We start from the raw sequence: 17248 nt of genomic DNA on the forward strand, positions 1-17248 counted from the left end.
CCTCCACTTGCCAATAACCGCTCTTAAGGTCGAGTGTTGAGAACCACTTTACACTCTTTACCAATAAGAACGTCCGGTGTAGAACTTTGTGTTGCTTCAACAACCCACAATTTCTTTGTCCCACAATCTCCATCAATCTTCGCCCACACAACTGCTTCTGACTTCGGTTGAATCTGCTCGCTTTTCTCTAGGATCACTCCCTTGCTGCTGTACGGACCATCATACCCAAAGCTAAGGGGCACTTCCATGTTGTTGTACTTCATGATCCTGTTCTTCATGTCGATCTCCATACCTTGATCAAGAATGAAGTCTATTCCAATGATGACTTCATCCACAATCGCCGCGACTATGAACTTGTGTAACACCGTCACATTCCCTATTGCGACTTTGCATGTTACCTCTCCTACAACTTGGGTGTCCTCACCAGTTGCTGTCCTCAACCTTGCTCCAGGTAATGGCCTTACCTCTTTAGTGACCAAATCAGATCGAATGATGGAATGTGATGCGCCCGTATCCACAGTTAGTACTCGCTAATGTCCGTCCACATATCCACCAACAGTAACGTTGCTCGCTTTTCTGTCGATTTGCGAGACGGAGATTATGGGACATGCAATTGCGGGAGCCAGCGCGCGTCCCTTACTGCTGGCTCGTTTTAGTTTATCGACTGATCGGAGTTGGGCTCGTCATCCTCAGTCCTGCGTTTACGTACTGCTGACCTGTTAGATCTGTTGGAATCCGTCTTAAATTCGCGTGCGAAATGGCCTGGTTTTCCGCAACTAAAGAACTTCCTAGCACCATCCTTTCTCTCGGTTGCACCAGGAGTATTCTTCCCTGCCATCGACTTGAGTGTTTTCAGGATCTCTCTCTCACCAACGCATTGTAACTGTTCCCTTCACAGTCGGGAATAGTCTGCAAGATTTCCGCTGCAGGTCCTTTTAATGCAACGAACAGAGCAGCGGATTTATCCTCCATGCTCCAGTGATTTGCTGTAGCTGTCTTCTCAAACTGGAGCTTAAAGACCTGGAAAGGAATAGTGCCATCAAAGGATGGAGTCTTTACCTTGGGAGCGTTCGTCGAATTAGCTGGACGATTCAACTGCAAACCCCGGAGACGATCTTCAAGCTCATCCACCTGAGCTTCGACTTTGTCCTATTTTTCCTTAATAAGCTCTTCGAATTTATCTTGTCGTTCCTCGATTTTATCCTGTCTCTCTCTGAGTTCTGCGTTATCTTTGAATAAATTCTCTTGTAGCTGGGTAATCTTTCATCTAGCTGCGATGACATGTACGTTTTCTGTGCTTCCAGCTGCGATGAAATCTGTGACATGCGTGTATCCTGTGCTTCCATCTGGGACGACAGCTGTGATGAAATCTGAGACACGGCGGCTAATAATGTGTTCATGTCCATAACTGTTGATGAACTAGGAGCCTTTTGCTGTTCTTCAACCTTCCCGGATGTCTGCTGCACATCCTTCGACGAACAAGCAGCCTCATCCTTCTGTTCGTCCTTCGTTGATGTCGCGTCGTCCTCACGTTGGAAGTCGTATTTGTCAACGTCGATACCTTCCTTTTCCATAGCCTTTCGCAGCCGTGATAGTAATTCCACTTTTCTTCCGGAGGTTGCTAAATTTCGCTTCTCCAACTCCTGCTTGAGTTCCTCAATTTTTAGATCCTGAATTTTTGCCATTTTCAGAAGTTTCTCCTCTGGAATTTATTTAACAATCCCACTTCTGACACCAATTGTTACGACTATCCTTGAAATCTCGTCCGGATTTCCCAAATTCTTCAGTTCGTATCGCTAGATTGTTAAATAAACGCTAACGATGACCAAATTGTAGTGCAATTAGGGCCGGTTGTTCAATATCTGATTAGCACTAATCGGAGGTAGAAGCTCCGGTTAAATACAAGGACTGCTTTATCGATCACATGTTACATGAATGATGTCAAAAACGTCGATAATGATGTTTAACCGGCAAGTAGTGATAACCAGACATTAAACAACCGGCCCTTAACTTTATTGTACAACAAACAATTTACAATAATCGCTAATACCGTAAAAACACTTTACAATACTCGTTAAAGCAATTACAACGCTTACAAAACTTGTTAACACAATTAGGGCCAGTTGTTCAATGTCTGGTTATCACTACATGCCGATTAAACATCATTATCGACGTTTTCGACATCATGCATATAACATGTGATCGATAAAGCAGTCCTTGTATTTAACCGGAGCTTCTACCTCCGATTAGTGCTAATCAGACATTGAACAACCGGCCCTTAAACTTATAGCTTGCTTATTCGCAACTCACTTTACTTGTAGCTTGCTGACTTGTAACTAACTCACTCCGCTGTGTGGTGGCTCTTATATACCTGCGCTCGCACTCATGGCAACTCTAGAACGTTCTGAAGTTCATCGCTCATTCTCTTTCTCTCGCCGTTCGCTGTGTTCATCCAACTTGACGTTTCTCTTTGTGGAACATTCTACGTCATTCCTCGAACATTCTGCCTATTTTTCGTTGTTCGCTTCGCGTTGCCGCAGTATTGGCCACACTATTTTTTCGACTTTTTTGAAAACTACTTAGGCCGAGATAGGGACGTCGGATGCATCGAAAATATCGATGTTTTGCTTCGATGCATTGAAAATTTGGCATACATCAAGATAATCAACCGTTCAGCTATAGAAAAACTAAAAATGCACCTTACTAGTACTTTTTACGCTGATTTTAACTATATAAATATTATTGGCCGCAATTAAAAAATACCTTATTTTTTATTTATTATTTTATTTTTTATATAAAAGGTAAAACAAAAAAATCGTGATATTTTAAAATATTATTATTTTCTAATCTCCGTAACCAATTCAAAAGGTAATGATGTCAAAATAAAGACAATTAATTTGTCTTCAAGCTGATATATAAAATGGGTATGCTTTTTTATATTTTTAAGCCAAAGATATTATAAAACCAAAAAATATTACATAATTTTATCATAAACTAACCTTTTTTAAAAAAAGTTCATAATCAATGCTAAACAAATTTATATCATTTAGAAAATGCAAGTTTTTACCTTTAATTTGATATACATATTATATTACGATTTGCTTTTGAGCTTTCAGAATTCAGTGATAATTAAAAATATAAATGCATGTATGTGCAAATGCATATTGTAGATAATTAAACGGGTTGGCTTTCTATTATGGCCGTTCGTTAAAGGGGCAGTGGGCGAAAGGTAAGTGGGTGTGGCACCTCTTTTGGAGAGGGAATGAACCGCCATTGACAAAAATGAAACCACCGACCACCTAGGCCCCCTATGGTTCCCTAGGGACCCCTTAGAAAAATGGCCAAAAATGGCCAAAAATCGCAATTTTCATTTGCGTTTTTTCGCTTGAAAAATGTTAAATATTCATTTGCACAAGACATTTTTATATACACATTTTGGCACACCAGAATTCTATATACAGAATTCTGGCACAGGAGAATTTTATTTGGTAAGGGTTATAATCCCTAAGTGCGGCCGAAGGCCGCCTACACAAAAACGTGTTCTCTGCAAAAGGTGTTCAGCTCCGCTTCTTCGACAATACAGAAAGGAGAATTCTACTTTGTAAGGGTTATGATCCCTAAGCGCGGCCGAAGGCCGCCTACGCACAAATAAGTTCTGTGCAAAAGAAACTATGATATCACCCACACTTGTCACTTGCTTGTAAATGCTTTTAATTTTTTATCACTGAATTCTTAACCCTCAAAAGTAGATCATAATAAAATATGTATATCAAATTAAAGATAAGAACTTGCACTTTCTAAATAATATATATGTCTATAGCATTGGTTATGCACTTTTTTGTAAAAGGCGTTATTTTATGAAAAAATTATAACATTTTAATTGTTTTTTAATATTTTTGGCTTAAATATATAAGCAAGCAAACACATACATCAACTTAAAGATAGATTAAGGGCCGTTTACTCAATATGTGGTTAACACTAATCTCCGTTTAAACATCATTATCGACGTGTTCGGCTCCATGCATATAACATGGAGTCGGTAACGTCGATAACGGTGTTTTACCGGAGATTAGTGTTAACCAGACATTGAGTAACCGGCCCTAATTGCCTTTATTTTGATATCAGTACTTTTTAATCGGTTACGTAGTTTAGAATATATTAATATTTTAAAATATCACAAACATTTAGTTAACTTTTATATCTTCATTACTTTTTATTGCGGCAAATAATATTTATATAGTTGAAACCAGCGTAAACAGAACTATCGGTCTGCAAATCGATGCATCGATGTATGCCCTTCGATGCATCGGAAAATATCGATGTAAATTCGATGCATCGAATCAAAGAAAAACATCGATATATTTTTGCCACTGACATCCCTAGGCCGAGATATGAAAACTTTATAAAGTATATATATAATTAGTAGGTCATAAAATAAAAGTACGAGCTAATTAGCTAAATTAAAAGTTATAACTTTTTCAAATCCATCGATCGTTTTACTACTGGATGGGTATACATTCAGAAAATGTTAACAAAGTCCGTGCTGGTTTCTGCTGTTGCACATTGTAATTTGAGTTTAACCTTTTCAACACCACCTCAAAAATATTTTAATTGATGCATAGTATTTTAAGCACAACACTTCTTTAACTAAAATCGACTTTTCAAATAGGTGGCAGCCCTCCTAAATATAATTAAAAAATAAAGTTTATTCAAAACCATTTCGATTGATACCCATATTGGAGTAATTTATTTAACTTATTAAATAATTTGATTTTGATTTTTTTACATATGGCACAAAACTAAAACCATGTTACAAATCTACAGGACAAGCCCATTGGTGTGAAATATTTAACGCAAACATCTGCAGAAGCGATTATTTCAATTTGATTTTCTAACCTGTGGCAAGGGAGAACTCGTTAGAGTTGTAGCGAAAGTGGGCAGCAGGCATGATGCAATAATACAAGGTGGTATCAGTTGTGACCAGTGTTGCCGCGCCGTCTCAAGAAAATGTATCCCTGACCAAGCCAAAAATGTATCCAAATGTATCCAATTTTCTTTTTTTACATATACATCTCATAATTTGTAAGAAAACCAAACATTTTCATGAAAAATACAAGGACTTGGAATACATGTGCATAAAATCAAACATTTGTATTTGTCAATGTTTTTGTAATTTCAATTTATAAAGTACATTTTTTGTGCATAAGTATTTTGCAAAGTAAATATAATAAATAGCAAGTACACTCTAAAAAGAGCATGTAAAACTACTACTGAAAAGTATATATTTCTCAACAAGAATCTGTATAATATACGTATATAGTATTTGATTTTGAACTTGAGATCTTTAAAATATACACATAAATACACATATGTAGAATGTTTAAAATTGCAACAATTTTCAAACTACAAATACATTTCCTACTAATAATAAACATCTGTAGCAATCGACAGCGAGCATGTTGGCGCACATGTGCGCGGATATGCTCGTCGTGTGTAGCTACTGTTATCAGAAAGAAGAAGAATGGGAAGTGTGGCAACCGGCCTAAACTCAACCAGGTGACGGCAACCCTAAACACGAAAGAACGAAACAAAAGGAATTATAAAAGCCACTCGCTATCTGACATCATGATGCAATAATACAAGGTGGTATCAGTTGTGACAGTTCGATTTGACACTACCTTAGCTCAGTAGAATGAGAAGAAAATCGGGAAGAAATGAATCCCCATATGGGGGAAAAATATAAAATTTCACATTTTCTCCTTAACGAAATTTGCTTTTTTATAGTATATTCGTTATGAAATGAAATAAAATAAGATAAAATACCTTTTTAAGAAAACAAAGTGTGTATACTGAGAAAAAATAAAAAGCATTCAACTATATTAATGGGCAAAGAATAGTGAAAGAAGTAACACTGTTTCACGTAAGGTAGTCAATATGGCGGAATTAGAGCGAGAAGTTGCCAACTGATAACACCTTGTATTATTGCATCATGGGCAGCAGGGGCGTGCCTTATCTTTTGCCCTAGTACGTTTTTTGATTGGATGAAAAGAGAAGGCACGCCCCTGTTGCGCACTTTCGCTACAATTATAACGAGTTGTCCCTTCTTATTATCAACGTTCTTGCTAAAGCTATGTTGCAGACCCACAGGACAAGCCTTTAATTCGCCTCCTATTTTTTTTAAATTGAACGATACAGATTTTATGACTTGGTGTTAAATATTTAACGCAAAGATCTCCGAACTCGAGTAAGAAGTTTCACTTCAAAAAAGTTTTGGAGAATTCGAAAAAATTCGAATTAAATCGAATTTGCATCACCAAATTTCGAATAGAATAACCGAATGATTGGGCAATGTTCGAAATTCGCGAAAAATCGAATTTCAACCCCCCACTACCCATCCCTATGGAGTGATGAAATTGAATGAAAATCGAATTTCAACCCCCCACTACCCATTCCTATGGAGTGATGAAATTGATGGTACAATTGTACTTTTTTGGTACATTTTGGAAGCCAAAAGTACATTGGTACTACATTGGTATTTTTAATACATTTTTGTCAAGATACGGTACTGTACTACAATTATGTCGAAATACCACACTCTTTTTAATTGGAGTTTTGAATTTTTGTGCATAAAAATATAGTCATCTTTTTCTACCTTATTTAAGTAAATACGTGGTGTTCATTAAAAATGAAACTATTACTTAAATCAAAAAAAAAGTTTCTGTCATAATAGTTCTATTCATAAAATTTTCCAGTAAGTACTAGCAGCCAGAGAATAAAAGAAACATAGCGAATAAAATTGAGGGAAGACTAAAATATCAGAAAAAGTTATTGAACGCAGTAAAACTTACGCCATTCTGACTTTCTGATAGGTAAGTAAGTTTTTTTCTAACAAATATTTTTGATACCACATCATGACGCAAATAAAAGAATCTCCTCCAAGCACCCTTCCTTGTTTCACAAAAATTAAGTAGATATAGCTACAAATGTGTCTTTAAAATCATCCCATTTTCGTATTAACGATCAACTGACAAATTCGGTCAGAACCTTTCAGCATTATTATCTATTTTGGTATATTTCTCAATATTTTGCGTAAATTCCGGCCAACAAATAGTTTCATCGACAATTGAATAATTTTATATGGCAGCCCTAGTTGACACACGGAAATTAGAAAATTAGAGATTATTAGTAAATTAACTAAACTAAACTTTTCTTCCTTTCTTTTGTTTATTCACGAGCACATGTTGTGGTCAGCAGACATTTATTTGTAAGTTTTCGCAGGTAAAATTTTTTCCAGCAAAAATTGGCAGATCTCAGTGTCATTTTGCGCTCTCGATGACCCCCACTCTGCAAGATTTTAGGTACGAGAACACTGCTATTAACTTGTTAATTTCTATAAAAGAAAATATTTTAGTAAAACTTGCATTACGTTAATGCAACGGTTTTATTTTTAATTTTTGTATTACTAGCACTTAATAAGTATAACTTGTATGATTTTCTTGATTACCTTGGCGTTTTGGTGGCCTTTTCAAACAATTGATTTGCACTTATGTGTTCCACATTCGACACGCCATGTTTTATATCATGATTTTTATACAAAAAATCTAAAAACATATGTATGTATATGTAACTATGTATGTATGGTCTTTTAAATGTTGGTACTTTTTCGGCTTATTTTGTACACTTTTTTGGACCATTTGGTACAAAATTAAAAAACTCATTTATCACCGTGTGGAGTACTGGATCAGAGCCAAGAATGATAGAATACATCTTGGTGTAATGAACTGAAGGTCGCGAATTCCCGAAACCGCTACTTTGGTTTGGCCGACTTTGACGTTTATGGCAATACGTAAACAAACTTTTTGTTTAGAAACAAGTGCAAACGTATTGCAAACGTATTGTGTACTTTCAAGTGAAAAATCGAGGTAATTCGTGCGTTCTATAGTAAAAAACGTTTTATTTGTAATAAAAACTTTATAAAAATGTCGTGTCGTGTGTTGAATTGCAGCAGCCGTAGGGGTAAAGCCCCCAAATGCAGTTTTTTTTTTGTTTCCCCTCGTCGACGCCTTGGCCAGAAAGTGGGTAGAGTTCTGCCGGCAGGAGAATTTAGACACCAGCAAAAGTGGTTGAATATTTTTTGTTAACGTTGTGCTTAATTTGCTATATTCAAAGATGGCTTGAGAAATTGGTTAATCGCGAAGAAAACACGTTTTCTCACTGCAAATTCACAACTGTCAACTCATTGTTCTTCGCCATATTCTTTGTTTACCCGTTGCCACAAATGTCATTCTGCGGGAATGCGCAATCTTGTATTCTATCGTTCTTGAGAGTACATTGCTTCGGTACAACGTGAGGTTTACACAATTATAAGTTTATACGGTTTACAATGCATTTATAAGGTTTGATGAATGTAACCAAAGTTTATCACTTTATCAAAAGATTTTGGTGGATAGACGCATAAATTTCAGCAAAATTCCACTCTGACAAGTTGTCAGGTGGTAGATTTTGTTACGAACACATAAAAAGAAACTTTGCACAATGGACGAGGTAAGAATGAAACGTAACTAGCCAGATAAGTTAAATAATAAACAATTTTGTGCAATTGTTCGCCAAGGTACGTTGATAAAAGAAAGTGGATGAACTGATAGATTTAAGCAATTTATCCCTTTATCAATTTATATGAAGTGCCCAATTGTTTTTATTATCGGTAATATAAACTTTTAACAGTTAAATTATAAGTTGTAGTGCAATTCCTGTGTTTTGATACAAGTCAGAGCCTTAATTTGCTTAAAATAAGCGAAAACGCAAGTGAAATTGTGATTTTTGTCCATTTTTCTAAGGGGGCCTAGATGGTCGGCGGTTTCATTTTTGTGAATGGTGGTTCATGCCCTCTAAAATGTGGGTGGGAGGCGCCACGCCTACTCCCCGTTCGTCCCTTTAACCAACGCCCTTAACGCCGGTCCACATAGAACTTTCGCGTTGGCTTTGGCGTTGGTTTGACAGAACGCACGTTAAAACTATGTAACAATGAACGCTTGGCAGCAAATGCTTGGGCAGCGAATGCTTGGGCAGCGAATGCTTGGGCCACTAAATTAACATACTAACGACAGATAAATTAATATTTCATATCAATAATTGCATTAAAAACGATATTTCTTGCCCGCACTTGATTTAAAAGGAAAAATATTTCACATAATTTTATATATTTGCAACAGCTGACGAGCGACGCACGGGAAATGTTGAGAGTTGGCCATCTATTTGCTTTGTGTTGGCGAGAGCGTTGTCGAATTTCGGCTATGTGGACGGCTGCATTTGAATGCATGTATTCATAGTCAGCTGTTGAAGCAACGCCAAGGCCAACGCATCGCCAAAGTTCCATGAACCAATTAGAACAGATCTGACCGGTAGAGGAGCAGCCATTTGTAATAGCAATTGAGAAAAAAATGTGTGACGTTCGTAATTTTGAAGTTTGCTATTTCTGTTTTGCTTTTTTCTTTATGTGTATTTTGTCGGTGGTTTATTTCAGTGATTTTTAAGCTAGTTTCAATAAATTTTTTGTGCAAATGTAATTAAAATGAAGTGCGCGGTGTTGGGAGCAAAAACACGTAAAAAATATTAAATTAATTAGCACAAACATGTGCTGCAAAATTGGTTGCATTTTTTTCTTTATGCTTCGTCTTCATAATCTTTGTTTACGTTTCAAAGAAAATAACATGGCTCCGGTAATTTTCTGGCTGACGTTTGTAATTTCGGCGCCATGTTATTTTCTGTGAAAAGTAAACAAAGAATATGAAGACGAAGCATAAAGAAAAACTGCAAGCAATGTTGTGCACATGTTTGTGCTAACCAATTTATTATTTTTGTACGTGTTTTTGCATCCAATCACCGCGCACTTCATTTTAATTACATTTACACAAAAAATCACTTAAAATCACTGAAATAAACCAGCGACAAAATACACATAAAGAAAGAAGCAAAACAGAAATAGCAAACTTCAAAATTACGAACGTCACACACTTTTTTCTCAATTGCTATTACAAATCAAGAACGATAGAATACAAGATTGCGCATTCCCGCAGAATGACATTTGTGGCAACGGGTAAACAAAGAATATGGCGAAGAAAAATGAGTTGACAGTTGTGAATTTGCAGTGAGAAAACGTGTTTTCTTCACGTTTCGCCAATTTCTCAAGCCATCTTTGAATATGGCAAATTAAGCCCAACGTTAACAAAATATAGACAACCACCTTTGAAATCTGTTCAAAAGAATAGGTGTTATTAATTAACTAATTAGAATTTTCTTGTTTGTATTGCAGGTGCCGAAAAAGTGATATTATCTTGTCGAAGCGCATGTTTTCCTGCTGAAAGTGGTCGATGCTTGCTTACCTCCGATTAGTAGTTGTAGTAGTTTGTGGTATTTCAACGTTTTCCTTACTTTGGTGTCTAAATTGTGTGGCTTCTCCTGCCAACAGAACTCTCCCACTTTCTGGCCAAGGCGTCGTCGCGGGGAAACAAAAAAAAAACTGCGTTTGGGGCCTTTGCCCCTACGGCTGCTGCAATTCAACACACGACACGACATTTTTATAAAGTTTTTATTACAAATAAAACGATTTTTAATTCAGAACGCACGAATTACTTCGATTTTTCACTTGAAAGTAAACAATACGTTTGCAATACGTTTGCACTTGTTTATAAACAAAAAATTTGTTTACGTATTGCCATAAACGTCAAAGTCGGCAAAACCAAAGTAGCGGTTTCGGGAATGCGCCACCTTCAGTTCATTACACTACGGCTGCGTTTCTTTATACATTCCGGATAATCCCATTTCACAGCCGGAATAAAAATAATGCGTTTGAAATTTACGTTAACATATCATCAGGAACGATCTAAAGAATAAGTAAACAAAAAAGTTTATTCCAAACGTTCAGAATGAATAAAGAAATGCAACCCATGATTACAAATGGCTGCTTCTCAACCGGTCAGATCCATAGTTACCAACTTGGTGCTTTAAGCACTATATTTAGTGCTTTTTGAAAATTAAAACGCCAAAAAAAATTATTTAGTGCCTAGTGCCTTTTTTAGTGCTTTTTTTCTGAACTAAAATTACTTCGAGATAGTGAAAACCTGAAATAATTTGAAATATTTAAGGCTGTAGCAGCACTGAATTTACAAGAATCTACAAATTTAAATGGACTAAAATACAACCATGATTGATAAAAAGCTGAAGTTGCAAACCTACCTTATTAAATTCTATTCGCGTTAAAATGGCTAGTACGCAAGTAAGTTAAAAGAAATACTTAGGGCCGATTGTTCACTGACTGGTTATCACTACTTGCCGGTTAAACATCATTATCGACGATTTCGACATCATGCATATAACATGTGATCGATAAAGCAGTCGTTGTATTTAACCGGAGCTTCTACCTCCGATTTATGCTAATCGGACATTGAACAACCGGCCCTTAATGTGGTAAAACGCTTTTTTCCAAGTTTTTGGTGCTTTTTGAAAATCAAAAGATGGCAACACTGGTCAGATCTGTTCTAATTGGTTTATGGTCTTTCGAGCACAGTATAGACAGTAACCAACCTTTTTGGGTTGTTGTTGTAGTTATATTCACCCCTGAGGAAGGCACGGGGTTGTGTGCTGCTATTTAATTGCCTTCCTCAGATTTTTTCTTAGATTTCAGGGTTGTGTGCTGCATTATTATTAGATAAATAAATTTAAGCATTTGACAAATCCTGATTTTATAAAAAGAAAATTATAAATGGTGTTGAAAAAGCAAACAAACGCTCGTGCAAAAGCTCTATTTTTGTGTGTTTTAAAATTTATACATGGCGTATTGATGGTAATACAAGCAAAGTATTCTTTTGTAAATTTTATGTTACTTGAGAATTTAGACAACGTGCGAGTTGCCAGGTTCTTTTATCAATATAATTAGCACAAGCTTTTCCGCGTGGTTGCCTTTCAATAAATAGAATAAACAAATATTCGCAAATAAATTGGATTTACTTCATAACTGACAACTAACGTACGCTTTTTGTTCTTTTCTCCATTTTGATTTTGACTGTTTATAACCGCCAACAACTTTATGTGTATACATATTTACAAGCTGTAAAAATTTTGCGTAGTCCCACGAGCTAGGTAAAAACTATGGCATTCGTATTCACAACGAGAAATCTCAAAATTTTTGTTTGGTCTTTCCAAGTTTTCTCTTTTTTATTAGTTGGCAAAGGCCCTCAGTGGCAGCGCTCCGAACGTTGAGATAGTAATTTTATGTCAATTAGTAGAAAAGTTCCATGTTGAAACAACTTTTTATTATGGCGAGAAAATTTTACATTTCTGCTGTGCCAATTCGCAACTTTTTACTGCTGGAAATATTTGACAGTTGCTCTGGTGCAAAAGTTGAGCAATTAAAATCAGAAATTATACAAAAAATACTTGTCTTTACTGACTTTTATTCTTCTAGAACTAAAAGCCATGCATTTATTAGACGCTTTAGTAATGAAATTAGAACAAAAAAATTCTTCAAAGTCGTCAGGCCGGGTAGAAAATTTCCATTCACCTCATAGTTAACAAAAATTTACAATCCGTAGTACTTTTCTATCAATTCGCAAATGCCGTTTGCACAAAAAAGGTTATAAAATGCGTTTTATTTAAATCGTTTAGAAAATGAGTCATTTATGTATACCATTGGGTACTGTTTAGTAAGTGGCCCACCTATTTCGGGGTATTGCGTCCAAAGGGGTGACCCGATCCAAAAAAAAATTGCACACACTTGTAGCCAAGGGTCTACCCATTATTTTAACATCCACTATTGTAATTTTGGGTCACTAATTTATTAACAAATTGGGTTTGAAATATGCCCTTTTTTGTAAAATTCGGAAATTAGCGTAAATTTATCACTCCTATTCTCCTTAAAGCAGCTACATCAGCAATATATTTTTATATTCTCCTTCACTTTACGCTTTACTCGATGAGCTATAACTTTCTTTATAACTTTAATATTAACCAATTAATCACAATTTATTAAATAAAAACACCTTCTAAATCATGCGTCTGACTTTTGTTGCATATGCAAATTAAATGGCGTAGTTCAGCTGTCAAACTCCAAAATATGCAAAAGAATGAGAGACAAAAGAAAATAGGATATAACCCTGCAAGCATTAAAAATATACAAAGGTGTTCTCTGTAAAAGGTATTCAGCTCCTTTTCTTCGCAAAACAGAAATGAGAATTCTACTGCCTGAGGGTTATAATCCCTAAGTGCGGCCGAAGGCCGCCTACGTAGAAAGGTGTTCTCTGCAAAAGGTGTTCAGCCCCCCTTCTTTGGCAACACAGAAAGGAGAATTCTACTGCCTGAGGGTTATAATCCCTAAGTGCGGCCGAAGGCCGCCTACGCACAAAGGTGTTCTCTGCGAAAGGTGTTTAGCCCTCCTTTTTTCGCCTGATAACCACCTTGGGATAACTTCTTTTATTTAAAAACCCCACATATTCTGTTAGTTGGGTTATATTCCACTTCAAACTGCTCAGTTTGCCTCGGAAAATGCCTTTTTTACCCCATTTTCAAACGGTTCCCTAGGGGTCTGTGGGAGGTCCCCAAGGGGGGTGGGGCTTTTCGTAAAGTGGCGACTGGCCCCTTTCGAATGAGGGGGGTTTGGGGGGCCACGCCCTCTCCCCCTCCGCCCCCCACCCCAAAGACGATGGGCCAATAACTAAACATTTCCCATACCATTTTATGTGGAATTATTCAATAAATTTCGTTTTGCACTATACTTTTTGAAATTATTTGGAGTTAATTATTTTCCTTCTTAAAAGCAACCCTGCGGGCTTGGAAGGCGTGTGTACCAATAATTTCATCTCTAGCATATTCATCCCCGAGGAAGGCAGTCGCCAAATTCACCGACGGTTGTTTACTGGTTATATTGTGCTTTCGAGTTACAGCCGTACCTAAATTAGCGCGTAGAGCGTTTCGCTTGTATCTTTATCTCTCTCTGAAGCATTAAATTTATATATGCTAGAAGAAGAGAGGCCGACAGGCCCAACGCCTGGCGCGCTTATTTAGGTATGGCTCTTAGGCGTTGTACCCGTTACATGCGGTTTGCTACAGCTCTAGTATCAAATGCCAAAAGTATCGATATGGTATCGTATCATATCGAATTTAGTATCAGCACAAAGCGCGGTTTGCATCAAAACGTTCATTTCATTTAAATATTGTTATTGTAATTAAAAATCCTCATAATAAGAAAGTAATTAGTTATGAATAGCAAAGGATCGTCGGTTCGCTCCCGTGCAAATGATACTGATAATGGCGTGTTAACACCAGTTTTAAAAAGCCGCGCCAGGCTGACTCCTAGTAACTTGAGACATAGAATTGTATACAAACAAGATTCTGCACCCAAAAATCTAAATTCTGTTGAAAAAAAAGGGGGTCGAGTTAACGAAAATAAGCAATCAACTTCAAGGTCACATATTACAGAAAATTCTACAAACACACCGCGAGTCACTCCGCGCTCAACTGCCCTAAATGCATGTTATACTCCATCGTCCCTATTTCGAAATGGAGCGTCAACTCCTTTGAGTATATTGCGCACGCAACAGTCAACTCCATCCACAAACAAAAAATCTAAGCAAAACTATGAAACAGTATCTCAACAAATTGGTACTGCAGACACGGAGATTAGTAATCTTACTGTGGTAGTAAGAGTTCGGCCATTGAATGCCCAAGAGTGCTCGTTGGTCAAAGTTTCAAATGTAGTACGCGTTTGTGGAAATAAGTTGACGGTTTCGGCGGGTATGAATGCGGATTATACGGCAGGTCTTACCCATTCCTTCACCTATGATCATGTTTTCGACTCTACTGACCCAGATAATAGCAAGTACGCAAACCAAGAAGGTGTGTTTGCAGGCACAGCTATGCCATTAATAGAGCGAGCTTTTCAAGGTTACAATGCTTGTCTTTTTGCATATGGTCAGACGGGATCTGGAAAATCTTACAGTATGATGGGCATCGAAGCTTTAGACGACGATGCTTCTGGAAATAGTGCACCTCATCCCGAAGCGGGGATAATTCCGCGATTTTGTCGAGAGCTTTTTAAACGCATTGATAAAATTAAACATATAATACGTGCTGAAATCGAAATTAGTTACTTTGAAATATATAATGAAAAAATCCATGATTTACTTTGTGTGACACAAAGCGAAGGCAATTGCAGCATTGGCAATATACATATAGCTAGCACTCAGGCGAATACAATTGGCAATAGTCGACCTGCTTTAAAAGTGCGTGAACATCCAATTTGGGGTCCGTATGTGGTGGATCTAAGCGTCCATCCTGTAGATTCATACGAAGCTATGCGAAATTGGCTTGCAGTAGGAAATTCGCAACGTGCAACGGCTGCCACCGGCATGAATGATAAGAGTTCGCGATCGCATTCAATATTCAATATTGTTCTGAATCTGACTGAAGTTTCGGATGACAAAGATGGAAATGGAACTTTGTCAGAATTGGCTATCTCGCCTAGGACCCATCAAACACGACGAAGCAGGATAAGTTTGGTCGATTTGGCAGGAAGTGAACGTATTTTGTCAGGCGGCACGAATGGAGATCGCATACGTGAAGGTGTTAGTATAAATAAAAGTCTTTTAACTTTAGGCAAAGTAATTGCTGCCTTAGCGGATGCAAAGAAAACTTCAACAGGCGGAGCAGCTTTTGTACCTTACAGAGATAGTGTACTGACGTGGCTACTAAGGGTAAGATTAATTAAATTGATAATGGAGTTTTCTAATAAGCATATCATTTCTACAAGAAAGCAATTATACTAGCTACATGCTACAAATGCATTTATAAATTCGGTTATTTATTATGCTGTAATTAAAAAAATAACCTTTGATTAAAAGCATATAAAAAGGGCAGTGTCTACACACACGCGCCACGGTAACTTGGATCTACGGTAAAATTACGTGGTACGGTAAAAGTTACCGTGGCGCGTGTAAGTAGATATACATATATAAAAAGTTCAAAGCGCGCGCTCAACGAAATTTTTTTACTTTTTTTATGGTAGAGTTGAGTTAGGACCATAAGGTCAACGTAACCAGAAATCCTCAATGTTGTAGTGTTTTCTTGTGTTGTATTATTTGTGCAGTTGCTTTGTAGCCAACTTGAGACTTTATAAAAGTCGTTTGCAGACTGCCACAAAAAAAGGCAAAAAATAATGGCTACTTACAAGGCTGCAATGAGCAAGTCCAAACAAAAAAGCAAAAACAAAAAAGAAATAAAAATAAAACTGCTATAAATGGACTAAATAGAAAATATCTTTTTTTTTACAACCGCAGACAGTTTATTAGATTTAGAATGAATTGATTAAATCGATCCATTAAAATCGATTTCAAATTTGGTTTCCATGCAGTGTTACCACGAACAAATTTTTTTTCCTACAAAAATTGCCTACCAAGACCAACCAAAACCTACCAAAAATTTTCCAATGCCAAGTTTATTAAAAATGTAGATAGCATAACATGTAGTAAAACTAAAACACGGCTGACAAAAAAAAAACAAATTAACTACGTACAACAACTAATTTTACTGTACAGACACACAAATGTTTGTCTCTTTACACCAGGGATTGGCAAAGGGTGCTGTTTTTGTGACTTCAAGCCTACTCACGTTAAAAACGACGTGTGTCAAGTTAGCACTACACTTTTCGAATTTGGAAAAGTTAACTACGGCATTAATTGTAGTGTTTTTGTTGTAAATTTGTTGTGGAAAGAAAAAATTTGTAGCTCTCGTTTTTTAAGAAAAAATGGTATGTAGTGCTAACTTGACACTATACACCTAGTCGATAGAATTGAGATATCCAATATGTTACTATGCCATTAATTGTAGCTTTTAACTTTAAAATTTGTTGTGAAAAGAAAAAATTTGTAGCGCTCGTTTTTTAAGAAAAAATGGTATGTAGTGCTAACTTGACACTATACACCTAGTCGATAGAATTGAGATATCCAATATGTTACTATGCCATTAATTGTAGCTTTTTTGTTGTAAATTTGTTGTGGAATGAAAAAATTGGTAGCTCTCGTTTTTAAGAAAAAATTGTATGTAGTGCTAACTTGACACCATGTACCATTGTCGACAGAATTGACACATGACAACATGGTGTGATAGCTATTGACATTGCCGTTGAAAGCATCGCTTGGGTATTGAGCTAGAACTGGTACTGTCGGCAAAAGGTCTAGTTCTAGGCTAGTCAGATTTG

The 17248-nt window shown here is 36.6% G+C and overlaps 1 protein-coding gene across 1 annotated transcript in view; it reads left to right on the forward strand.

Moving 5' to 3' along the window:
• Positions 1–14126: 14126 nt before the first annotated feature.
• The window catches only part of LOC108363410 (kinesin-like protein KIF14), a 16692-nt gene continuing 13570 nt past the window's right edge, over positions 14127–17248 (forward strand). Inside the window, exon 1 of the mRNA XM_017616771.1 lies at positions 14127–15746. Coding sequence (XP_017472260.1) covers positions 14253–15746 — 1494 coding nt within the window. The 5' untranslated portion in view covers positions 14127–14252. The remainder of the gene's footprint in view (positions 15747–17248) is intronic.

The sequence above is a fragment of the Rhagoletis zephyria genome, unplaced genomic scaffold, assembly GCF_001687245.7.
Source record: "Rhagoletis zephyria isolate East Lansing unplaced genomic scaffold, Rhagoletis_zephyria_1.1 Rzeph_scaffold_01269, whole genome shotgun sequence".
Taxonomy (NCBI): domain Eukaryota; kingdom Metazoa; phylum Arthropoda; class Insecta; order Diptera; family Tephritidae; genus Rhagoletis; species Rhagoletis zephyria.